General features: G+C 32.9%; 1 protein-coding gene across 1 annotated transcript in view; it reads left to right on the forward strand.

Moving 5' to 3' along the window:
• Positions 1–13,785, forward strand: part of ASPP (Ankyrin-repeat, SH3-domain, and Proline-rich-region containing Protein) — a 1,089,659-nt gene that overhangs the window by 181,936 nt on the left and 893,938 nt on the right. Inside the window, exon 2 of the mRNA XM_085948756.1 lies at positions 13,258–13,403. Coding sequence (XP_085804882.1) covers positions 13,395–13,403 — 9 coding nt within the window. The 5' untranslated portion in view covers positions 13,258–13,394. The remainder of the gene's footprint in view (positions 1–13,257; positions 13,404–13,785) is intronic.

Genomic DNA, 13,785 nt, shown 5'->3' on the forward strand with positions numbered 1-13,785 from the left:
TGTGACTTGTTGCTCGCGACCATCCGTTATGAAAGGTGTATAGAAGCAAAGATTCGTACACATAATATAGGTACTGTTATTTTGGAAAAAAATAGGCTTACACGTATTTCAAAGGTTTTGTTGGTATATTAATTTGAAAGATGTTTCATATAACTATCTTCACGCGAAAGTGACTTTTACAAGTATTAATAAAATTGTAAGATATACCTACGGATATCTAGAAAGAAAACTATTATAAAAGTTTAGTTCATTCACTCGTATGGCTGCAAAGTATCGGCGACAGCATCGAGATATACATGAACAAAACGTTTTTAAATTTTCTGTTGAATCATATAAACTTGACAATTCTATGTATTAAAAAAAACTTTTTATTGTACTTGATAGAAATACTGAATAAATAATATTATAGAATATTGAAATGTCATTTTGACATATCATATTGATTTCCATAGTATCGCACGTATATATTAATAATTTAGTTCCTAGGACCCCCTTAGCAACCGACAATAATAACTTTCCATACAAAACAGAATTAACTGAAAATGAATTCAATTCTGCTTAAAAATGGCTAAAAGTATTAAAAGAACGTATTGTAGTCGTGTTCTGATATATTCTAAAAGTTTCAAATGTCTAGCTAGTCGGAAAGTTAGTTAAAAATCTTCAATCGTCCTATACAAGTTTTGGACACACAAGAAAAAATCTGTCCTCGCCGCCGATAGTAGTTTATTATATTAATTATAAGATAAGTTGCGTTTTAATTTACTTAAAATAATATTTATTAGAAACAAATGAGTCAACGCTCGAAATGGAAAAGTTTACGAACCGGTGCGCTCGAAAAATTTTCTGAAGATATTTACATACTCAAATCGTATGTGTATTATATAAAAATAAGTGTATCAGATTTTCTATTCTATGACCTACCTACCTCAGTCGGTCAACATATTTTTTCCACGAGACGGAGCGATAATTTTACGAACCGGACGGCGTTCCGGTGCGTTCCGTTCCATTTCGTGCCCTAAAATGAGTATGTATGAGTTGAACAAACGCGACATAAGTGTAACATTTTGTTTGGTTCTACATTCTCGTACACGCTGTCAATCATATTTAGTAGTTTTCTTAAAATTACAAGATGCGATTTTTTCCACGATACTCATTCGATCGTTGTGCGGCTGATTCCGCCATAATTAAGTTTTTAAGCAATATTATCGTATAGTATGTAAGTTTAGTTTTTCTTGATAGGAAAATATATATTTCAGATTGAGACAGTACATTTTGCTTCTAATTAAATGATCGTTTAATAATAAAAAAAAAAAATGTTTTTTTTTTATTTCATACTATTTTTCCTAATATTCATTAATAAAAAAACAAGGAAATTGAGTAGGTAGTAAGAGCCATAATTTATGACATATTATTTTATTAGGTTGACAATTTTTTTGTAGCATACATACAAGAGCAAACAAGAGTTTGAAATTGGCGCAGTTAAAATCTCGGGAACTGATAATATGAACATCTGAATGGTTTTTAATAATATGTTTAAAAATCCCTGCACAGTGGGAAACGACGCCATCTCCATCGAATCAACATACAATGGGCATATTACCGTTCTCGCTGACATAGAGTAAAATAAACAATGCCAAGTATAATATCATGCACTCCATTTTGAATGTGCAGTAAAAATGCATTTACCGAGTGATATATGATAATTTTCATAATAAACTGCAGTAGAATTATTGACGTGGAACGTTGTTTATTTTAAGAGTAGCTGAAAACAAATTTTAATCAAATTTATTGTGTATAACATCTTCTTTGAGTGCTTTTCGAAGACTCACAATAATTATCAAAGCGATCTCAACTTAGAGCTTATGATATCTCGACTTTTATCGATCCTCTAGATTCGATCATAATTATTAACAAATTCAAAGCATTTTTTTCGAGAATTTAATTTAAGGTAGGTATTATTAATTTCTTTTAAAAAACCGTGAAAAACCAAATTTGAAAGCCTTTGAAGCTCTTCGCTCTATTTAGATTCCATCCGAAATCAAAGTATTTATTCCAAAAAAAATGTACTTCTAGTAAAAATTCAGCTTTTTTCATTATTTCTAGTGATTTTTCGAGACGAGATATCTTGATCACATTTTTGAGATGGCTCACCAGTTTTTTCAGGCATTCATTTTTAAAACCATGTTCTAAAATTATTGAGCCATAATTACATAGGTATATATTCTGTCTTTTTATCAAGATCTCTCCTATGTATAATAAGACGTTATAAAAGGAGGTATTTTTCACCTTATATAATTTTTATCCAAAATACGTCCATTGTGTGATATAATAATATAATAGTCATAGCTTCTTTTTCATTCTCTGTGACAATTCATGGAAATATACCATTTTAATTTCTGGCATTACAAACCTTTGTGGAGCTTGGACTTCTATAAAAAAATTCTACATCCAGCACGATCCAGTATCTCGATTTTCCAGCTAATTTGGCCTAGCATTTTTAAATAAGAACTTATTATTATTATAATATTGTCCTTGATATCTGAAATTTTATTTTATTTATTAATAATAGAATATTGAGGATATATAAATAATAATAATAAAAATGAATTCATTTTATTAAATAATTACTTACAAAAATCGGTCGATTAATTGTTTCAGTCGGATGGCGTCCTCGGAAATAAAATGCAGTAAAATTATATCTGTGTTGTTAACTTGTTGCTAAATTATGCAGTGAGATTTTTTCTTTTTGATTTCTAAAATATAAAATATACTTTAATATTATTACTTAAATCGTACCATAATAATTACACATACGTACGTATATAATAGTTTTCAGCAATTATACTGGTAACTATTATGGTCCAAATCCACTTAATATACATAACTTTGATATATTACGTTATTAACAGTTAAAAATGTTTTTAAAGACTGTAGTCACTTGGGACTTTTTTTGAAAATAAAATCATTGAAAGAAAATTCGTGTGCGTTATCATTGGAAGTACACATTGGCTGGACAATAATTCGCTCCATGACCGTTTGGTTCTGCGACCAATCTCGTCTTACAAACCTACACTTATAGACATTCGTTGATAGACGTGTCGTTATGCCGCTTGATTTGAACACCATTGATGAAGTTAAATTAGCAAACTGGTGAAACGGAAACGGGTAAGACATATTGGTAGACGAGTAGATAAATGCAGTCGTCTACGATCCGCTGAATCGACGAACCGATCAAGTTCAAATCGTAAATAAAAAGACATTAGAAAAGTAGAAAGAGATAGTTGAGACATTCATTTGACAGTGGATTGACGCCGCCTGATTATGACGATGATTTTCATGTATATGTTTTTTTTTCACTGAGTACGTCTTGACGGAATTGCAAATTATTAGAAATAACGGCACAAGTCGGTTTGCAGGAAGCCAGAAAGGGGCCGCGCCAATTTTCATAATCGATTTTGGCAAAATTCATGAATTCAAGAATGAAAACCTAACCTAACAGATAATCCAGTATATTGGCTATTTTCAAATGTTGTTTGCCACTGGCTTCCTATAAACCGACAAGAACCAAAACAACAAATAATTAAAAATGTCTAAACCTTAATTATTGGCTTAAGTTTTCTACTATTTATTATATTTGAGTTAATTCATCCAGAGTCCACACCCACGGTGGCCGCGCAGCTTAAACGTTGGACTATAAAGCCGTGAGTCCCAGGTTCGAATCATGGGTCTGGCTAGTACACATTGTTTTTCAATTTGTGTGTGTCAGGGTATGGACCTAATAGGTTGAGCAAGTGGCTGACATCCATTTCTCGTAAAAAATAAAATCCGTCAATACAAACCTCCACTCTGTGGAGGCCCATATGAACCTATCAGGATCGGACATGGTTGGGATAATTTTGTGAACCAGTATTATATGCACACTTCTTCATGTAGGTACTATACGTACACTCAAACAATGGAAATTAAATTCAAATTTCATTCCCTTAGTGGATAATTATTTTTTTCGAAATGTTTAGTTATAATTTTATCCGTAGGTACACATTCCACATAATATTAGATCCAATACCGGTTTCATCCTAACGGATAGGTATTTTTATTTAATAGACATTCATTATTAATAATTGAGCATCCACAAGGTAAAAGTATGTATAGTTAAAAGCTTTTGTTAATCAAGTAAGTACATTTACTTTCAACTGATTAAACGAGGTCGTAATTGTTTAATTTGTCGAGGTGAGCAATACAAAATTGATAGCGCACTGGTTATTATAGGTGTGCTTTGCAGTCTGAGGCATGCGATTCAGAGGTGTGGGTCTGACAGACACGTCTCACGTGGGCAATATGCCTCACAGCGTCCCACATCACTCGTAGGGTGGGCGGCAGGAGCTTTTTACTACCACAATAACTACGTGAGACCGAGCAAAAAGCTCAATTATTACAAAGTTATCATATGATTCAATATTTTCGTATTTTTACGGAAATCGAAAATGAAAGAAACATTTGAAGTTAATATTAGACAAGTATTATTTCCTGAATGTAATTAACAAATAAATATATTACATCATAAATATTATAAGTACATTTTCATTGCAATACGTTTAAATCAAATGACTTTTCTTATTTAGATATGTCCGAATAAACAATATTGCATAGTTGGATCCAATAGAGTGGCTATGGGAGTAATGGCCATCTTCTTGAATGAATTCAATATTATACAGGTATAGTATCGAAGGGTGGAGGTAGGCTATTAAGATCCGACAGAAATAGTGCACACTAAACTATCTCAGTCATAGGTATTTGTTTTCATTGAACTTAGACTGCAATGTGCAGACCATGGCCCCCACAAGGGGGGGGGTGATAGTGCTCTAGCCTAGGGGCCCGGGCACAGGAAGGGCCCGGCGTGCCGAGTCGACCGATAAGCGACAGATACCGAGATAAACACAGACCACAAATTTGCTCTAATAGTAAAAAAAAGTTATCTACTATTTTGATTTAATGATTATTAATAATTAAAATATTTGATTGTAAAATGCAATTTTTAACTGTGTGCCGATACTCGATAACTGCATAATTCAAATAGATGTACATAATAAAAATACAAAAAATCGCTAAAAATACACCTTATTTTACCGCGTACAGTGTACACCACGGAAAACGCTACTATAGCGCGTCACACTGCCTTTACCCCTAGCGATAGGTAGGGGGACTCGCCAAACATCCTAGCCTGGGGGCCCGCTTCAGGATGTGTGGGCCATGGTGCAGACCCTGTTGGTTAGTTTTTAAAAATCCAATAAACCCTGCCTAAACTAAATCACAATAGTTTGGTTTATTGGCAATCCGCCAAAAATAGTGCACATATCCGTTATGTTGGTATCACAACAATAATGATCAACGCATCTGTCAAAATGGAGAATGACACAAGAGTTTTTGCTAACCGGCGGATTCAAAAAGTCTTCAGAGAGAAAAATTCACATGGTAAATTGGAAGAGGAATAAATATAAGCGATTAAGGAATTCAGGAGACCTTATTCTATTTTCTTCTTTCTTTTTCTTCTTAAAAAAATAGTTTCATTTGATTATCTCAAAATGCCCAAATTTAATGTAACATAGATCATTATTGAGAGGAAGGCTTCAATTACGTTTGAAGGAGGTGGGTGATAAACCTTCTCTCTAAAAGTAAATATAAACTTTGAAAGCTTCAAAATTATTTACGATGATAAAAACACTTTACGATTATTATTTATTCGTGTAAAATGATGAAAGCGTATCTGTCAGGGTTCAAACGTGTTAAATATTACTATGCGATTACTGGGCGGGGTAGGTCCGCAGTACCAAGTTTCCGTGATGAAGCGATTTCATCGGCTGCAAGATATATTCAAGTTCTGGAGTATTTACCATGTCCGATGATTTATCGCAATATTCCGTTACTCGGACAGTGAAATAGTGACTAGGTTATGGGTGGCGGTTAGGAGATATCTGAGATAAAACTATTTAACGGATAAAGACCCAATGTGTGTTACAAATTCTTCAAAAATAATTATTCAAACATGTAAGCACTGTTACTAGATCAAAATATATTTAATATAACGTGCTTTCTTATTTTATCATAATATCTTATCCTTATTTCTTCAAATATGCGAGGCCCACTGTTCAATCAATAATTAATTGTCTTTGTCCCGTCTAGGGATTCCAATCCCGGGATCCCGGGATCCCGAGCTATTTACGATACCTATGAATCCCGGGATTGATAAACATAGGATTGATTTTTTATAATTTTTTATGGAAAATAAAATAAAAACGAAAATATAACAGAAAAAATACTTTTAAAAACAAATAACTACATTAGAAATAAACTGAGTTTGAATGAAGTTTGATTTATACTCATGTGTAAGTTGCCGATTCATTTTATTTTTTTACATTAACTAATAAAAATGATAAAGATTGGAAAAAAAAACAATGCTTAGTACTATTAACAAAGTAATTCCACCATGATCTCATACTTTTTACGGCAAATTCATATTTGGCTAATTAGATTTATGAAGCGGAAAGGCCATAAGTACACCATGATTTGCTTTACTATTTTAAATCTCGCTAACCCATTCATTAAGTCTTTACTATCAGAAACAGCAATCTCATATTAAATTCAGATTATTATTTATATTACAATATTACTTACTCCATTAAACTTATGTATTTCCAAGATTGAATGTATACAATATTAACAATAAATGTCTTAAATAGTATAAATTATACTAGATTTATTTTTGACCAATTTTATCAATGTTGTTTGTAAATATAAATATTATATATTAACAATGGAAGAAAATTTCAATCCCGGGACCAGATCCGGGATCCCGGGATTGGTCAAATTGTAATCCCGAAATCACTAGATCAGAATTTTGGCTCGGGATTGGATTCCCTAGTCCCGTCATTTGGATGAACCTCTACCATGGTCCAGGCACCGCAGTATAACATATTATTGTGTCTTGATAATTTATTGTTACTTTTAATACGTAACAAACCAAGGTAAAATACTGTGTTTTCACTCAACGTTAATCCTGTGTATTTCAAACAATGTTTCTAACATGACGCGGCATAAGGGTACCGCCATTTTGTTTCCTATTCAAAAAGAAAAAAATCTTTAAGGTGCCCGACAAGATTCGAACCTGCATCCACCGGATTTCAGTTTATGTACATTATCATTTCTGTCACGTTCACCATACACAATTAAATTTAGGATTTTTTCTCAATATTATGTTTCTGAGTAAATTATGTATGCATATACATATAAATGTACCAAAGTTATTAGTACTAATGATGGATAATACTTTACCAAATAATTATGCATCGGCTGGCGAGGGTTAAAAAATCATTGACGAATTTATTTTATTTACTCACCGGAAGAAATGATTTCCTGTTGGGTACAGTATTATACTTGCGAATACAATATAACTATCAATAGGGGGTTGTAATACTTGTAATGCTACTAGCGGCATCTTTTGGTAGAATACGAATGATGCAATTTATTACATTTTACTTATAATTAATACTCATTTTTTCATTAAACATTTTTTAATTATAATGTAAACTGTCATAAAACGTGTGTTTATTGAACAATTTCATTTGAACCAGGGCAGGAGCGGATTTACTTGTGCGCTAACGAGGGCCTCTAAATCGAAATTTTAACAAATATAAAGCAAAAATAGTAGTATCGTAAATATTTTATTTTCTCATAATCATATTTTTAATATATTCTACAAAAATGGTTACATAAATAAGCTTTATTGCCCCTATACGTAACATGATAATTTAAAAAATACTGACAAATATTGTACCTTTTTTTACCGTTGGTATTATACAATAATAAAATTGTTATATGGAAATTTAACGTAGGTATAATTTTCTATTTTAATAATTAAATTTAAAGATTGCTGTATTTCTATGAGGGGCTGGTAATCAGTGCTGGGATTATATATTTTTTTTCAGCTGGGGTCGATCCACTGCTCCAGCTCCCTCCACTCTTCTCGGTTACTTGTTTTTCTCTGTCACGTACTTCCACTAAACCTGACAAGTTCGTCAATCCAGCTGGTTTTGGGCCGCCCCTGTGGCCGCTTAGTGCCCGTCGTGTACCACTGAATGACTGCATTCGTCCAGCGGCCGTCCATTTGCCGTGCAATGTGTCCGGCCCACCGCCATTTCATCAATTTGGTGACCTCTATCACATCTCTCACTCTTGTTTGCTTTCTTATCCATTGTTTTCTTCTTCGGTCCTTAGGCGTTATGCCCAACATGCACCTTTTCATGCCACGTTGCGCAACTCTCAATTTTTGGATCTCTCGTGTGTTGAGAATTCATATTTCGCAAGCATACCTTAGCACTGGTAGCAGACATTGGTTGAACACTTTACGCTTCAGGCATATTGGAAAGTCGCTCTTGAATATATTACTTAAGCACCCGAATTCACTCCAAGCTAACTTAGCTCTTCGAGCAATCTCATCTATGCCTCCATCTACAGACATTTGCTGTCCGAGGTAGACATAGCTGTTGGTTCTCTCGATTTGATTGCTGGGATTAAGGCCCCCAAATGGTTACTCTGATTTCAATATATTATTTCGTTGATATTTTTTTTCACGTACCTATACGTTTTATAACTTTGCACTTTTTTGCACTCATTACTATACTGATGCTATGCCTCTTTGCCTGATTACCTCGTATAAAATTAAATCAAATGATATTTACCTGTATTAATATATGTAGTAATACATAAATAGATAGATAATATCGTCACTGTTCTGCCAGAACACACTAACTGGGGAATACTAGTTTTGAGTAATTTGACTTTGAAGTTGTTAAAAAGTTTGAAATAATGGTCTATCATGTGAGTTTATTAAGTAATTGTAAAAAGGATGACTTTAAAATAAAGACTGTTTATTTATTAAGAAGGTTTCCAGACGGTAAAGTTTGGAATAAGGAACATTTTGGTACTAACTCAATATGTCATTTTTTAGAATTAGTGTCTTCTGCCAGAACAGTGACGATATATTATTTAAAAAATATATTTTTATAATATATTACATCATTTTCATCCTAGAGAGCCGGAGTGTAAAGTTATAAAGCATTATTATACTCTACCAGCGATTCAGACTAAATTATCAAACGTCGATATAAATTTAAAAAAATTCAAATTGTGCAGAATTTTCTTTTCCTTAAATTTGAATATTGGTAGGTATATATACAAAAAGTTCTTGAATAAAAGCCAAAATTTCTCTTTAATATTTTCTTGTTTTTTAATTTCATATTTTACTTAATGTTGTATTGTATTATATTGTTGAATAATAATAATATTATAATACAGATTCGATTCGTCTTATTTTGAAAGATTACTTCTGAGTTCTGACAGTGTTTCGCAATATTATTGTTTTGACCAATTTCACTGCTCAACACGCTTCGTTGGCCGTTCGAAAAGTTGACCAAAATCACACAAAAAAAGCATCACTTTTATTAGAAACCTGACGAAGTCACCTCTCCTAGTTTATACGCATTTACTTAGTCCAAGTCCTACCTGCTGCTTCACGCTTCATTAATCATGAGATATTTAAGCGATTTCAACGCAATTCGCTTTGTCGACTTTTGCGTTTTACCGCGAGATAAAGAGTGATGTACATTCAACCGGTTCGCATGATCACTGACTCGAACCGATCGTTCCGAAACCGGGTATGCTGAACTTCTTAGTCAACAAAAATACCAGCATTATAACAAACAACCAAGTCAACAAAGACAAGAACACATAGCAACCAACCCACCCCTCCCACGAAGATCTCATACATGAACATATTATAACAAGAAACAAAAACCATCTTCCAATACGGCTGGTCACCGAGGAAGATCACGACCATAACCCTCCAAAGGAAAATACAATCACGCAATACAACAAACCTTGCATCTATCCCAGAGTCCAGTGGGATTTCTTTCTTTGGAGGAGGCCTTCACCTGAAGAGGGGCTCTTACAAACCAAACAAACAAACAAACCAAAATATTATTTAAGTTACAAATACAAAAATATACAATATAAATGTTACATAACACTGTTTAATATATAAACATTATTTATCAGTATTATATACAAAATAAAAATCTTAATATATATAATATGTATTATACAAAAATATAAAAATATACTTAGATAATATATTAAAAAATCATACATATATAGATAGATAGATATATATATGCATTAGATATAGTCAATTCACTGTTATTTACTTTTCATCTGTAAGAAATAAAAAGGCTTTTTTATTTTTATTTATTTTTATATTAATCACTAATATTAAGTTGTGATTATATTGAGATGCTCGTTGCCTACTGTCACGCTGTCACGACGAAAAATATAGCATATGGTTTCGTCATTTTGCAGAATATTTTGAACGATGACCATCTCTTTAAATCCAATGATGGAGAGTGCCAACTCTAATGTATTAGTATTTTAAATTAATATTCATTATTCATGCTAATTTTAATTAATTTTAGCAGTTTCTACGTGTGCGTACGTCAAAACATTACATCCATAGATAGTATTCTGAACAGAACAGAACATTCTTATAGAAAATACATAGGTAGTGCCAATCGCTGAAAACAAAAATCACGTGATTTTTACATGAGTCTAAAATGTGTAGGCATGTAGAAAATGATAAAAAACGTTCATTGAGTCATGCAGGTATCGATGCAGTGCGGTGCAACGTAAGGTGGCCTCATTTTTGTTGTGGTGATTTCGGCAGATTTTTCTAACTGACGAAGGTTCAAAGTGCGCCGCATTGCGCGTCATTTGAATCGAATGACCCATTCACATTATAACGCATGTATCATGGTTATTTTAGTATTCTATCGCTTTACGGAGTACTTGAAATAATAAAAGTCGAAGAAATCTGCTAATACCACCTCCACCCTGTCTATTATGCTCCACTTAGAATCAAACATGATTATTTACTATATTTTCATTATCAACTTTGGTATTCAGTACATTTATTAATAATATTATGTTTTTTACATGTTTTGCAGTTATCAAACTTTTGTAACATGAATTTATACTAAACAATTAACCAACTCAATTGATTTCATATAAGTCATTATATTCGACCGATCCGTTACATTTTCTTGGCAATTAAGCTTAACAATAATTGGGTATTAAAATAATCTGCCCTACTTCTTTGATTCATCCCATCTTGGATTTGTGATTTTTTTTAATCTGGAGAGTCAAAACTTACAAGGTCGCGAATAGAAAATCTTTAGTAAGTTATGCATGTATGTGCTGGAGACCAGATTATTATAGTCATCGTAGAAAATATCAATGACGTGCCTAGACAAAATGCCGCCCCTAGGCAGCGCCATAATGCCGCCCCATTGTTTATACAATATTTTTTATCATCTGTGCTCGTGTCGTTTCTGGTCACGAATGACGTCGAAAGGCAATGGAAGTAAACTAGACATCGCGAACCCGACAAAAAATTACAGTCCTGTTAAACCTTTTATGTTAATTATTAATACATTTTGTTTCCAACCAGTGAGTGGAATTTTTAAAGAAAAAATATTTTCGTTGTGCTTAAGTAGCTATTTCCATATATACCAAATGATTCTCCTCGATATGCCGCCCTTCGAGTAACTGCCGCCCCCAAGCGACGCTCAATCTGCCTACCCCCACGGGACGTGACTGGAAATGATACAAGAGCAACCACTGAGTGATTCAGTACGCGTATATATGCATCAAGTGGACGTCGGCTTTCAGAGAGTGTATTTCGTATTTATTTGGTGAAATTACCAAATTGCGAACCGTTAGTTAGAAAATTTCATAGACAACATTCGACAAAAACTATCTAACTCCCAATAATAGTAACCATTAGTAATAATAATTTGTTTTATCTGTTTTCGATAGATTTATCTCCGTTCAAGTGAAAATAACTAGCGTTTAATCGTGTTTTAATGCCTAACCGCAACTGGTTTTCATTTTACCGACACTTGCAATTATTTTGATATAGTTATCAGGAAATAATAAAAATAACATAGTTTTAATGAATTGTTATTATAATATAATACCTTTATAGTTGGTAGATAAAAATCGACTTGTAATATACAGTAAGACAAAATGCTTTCTAAATTCTAATGGATTTAAGTTTTGTACTATTCCATTAGAGTCGTTTTTTGCGACCCAGGTTTCGCCTTTCGGTATCTTCTGGCACTGTGTACACTCACCAAAAGGCAAATACACACTGACAACGAATACAATTAACTCTAATTTATATAACAAATCAATACAATAAAGTAGGTAAAATCAAAGCATGATCCTGGACATTCCTTAAACGTTGTAGATAATCTATTTATATAATTTTGAAGCCTTAATATCCTTTATATTTATTTTAAGCATTTGATGACTGCATAAAGTATTTTTATTACATAAAATAGTATTCTTTTTAAACCTCTCGCTCTAATGTTTTAGAATATAGTCATATTTCAGTACATAACTGTGCAGTGGTGTTAAGATTTTTTACATTTATTAATTTTTAAACGCATTTATAAAACTATCAGTATAATTGATGTCGACATTATTGTAGTGAAATATTTACGATAAAAAATTATATTGATAATCTCTGTGATCCCAAATTTGACAAGAATTAAGCATTTTATTATTCAAAAAATGGGCAAGATTAACACATTTGAAGATAATTCTGAAGATACTGATTATAAGCTATGTTTTTGACCATTCAAGTGTAATAAACATCCTACGAATAATCATTGCTTTATAATAATTATTGACCTAAGAATAAAGTAGTGTTTTTTTGAAATACGCCATTTCTTTTGGCATTCGCCAGTGGTTAAGCTACAACATACGGCCGTAGCCATAAATTGACAAACTATAATTGAAGTAGGGAGTAAAATGATGTTAACGCGCGTGTTTGAACATGTACCGTTTAAAAAAAACGGTTAGGTACAAGGTAGGACACAAGTTTCAACAACTACCAAACTCACATAAAGAAAGAAGGTGTGCTTTTCAAATACTGCTAAAATGGAAAGCCAAAATACTCTTTAGAATGTAACGAATTAAAAAATAAATACATAAAGTTCACAGATTTAATAGATATGATTTTTTCTCATTTTTATCAAAACTACCTAAAATCGTTTTTCTCATTTTTCTCAGAACTACCTAAAATCGTTTTAGGGGCTTTTGTAACTAGGCGCTCATAGTTAATATATTTTTTTCACCTTTTTTCAGATTCCAGTGGCGTGGTGATAATAGGAAACATGTTTCAATTTAAATAAAGTGTTAAAAAAATTACAGTGAAATAGTATTTTGTGTTCAATTAATGTTGCTAGTGGAAGCATGAAGTGGCAGCTGAAAACAGTTTTATTATGGTGCCGGTAAGTACATGATTTGTCATTTTATTATATTTCATAACTACGTAGTGTTTTGTATATTTAATATTATATATCTTGACATACATTTTAAGGCGTGTACGCACATAGAAAAAAATGTTGCCAACTTCTTCTTCTTCTTCTTCCACCCTGTCACGTCCCAACATTGGGACATATGGCAAGCACAAGTTGGCGCCACTTCCCTCGGTCCATCGCCAACTCCTGCGCCTCCCGCAATGTCAGACCTGCAGCACGTAGGTCGCTTTTGTAGCAGGGTCCAGCAGCTGCAGGGTGAGGGATGGCCGGCCACGGCGATGGAACACTTGAGGTTGTGCCACAAGGGTACGAAGTGCCGCACTCCTTGTCGGCATCCGGAATACGTGTCCCA

Source organism: Rhyacophila brunnea, unplaced genomic scaffold (assembly GCF_057557595.1).
Source record: "Rhyacophila brunnea isolate RB1 unplaced genomic scaffold, BYU_Rbru_1.0 scaffold_21, whole genome shotgun sequence".
Lineage (NCBI taxonomy): Eukaryota > Metazoa > Arthropoda > Insecta > Trichoptera > Rhyacophilidae > Rhyacophila > Rhyacophila brunnea.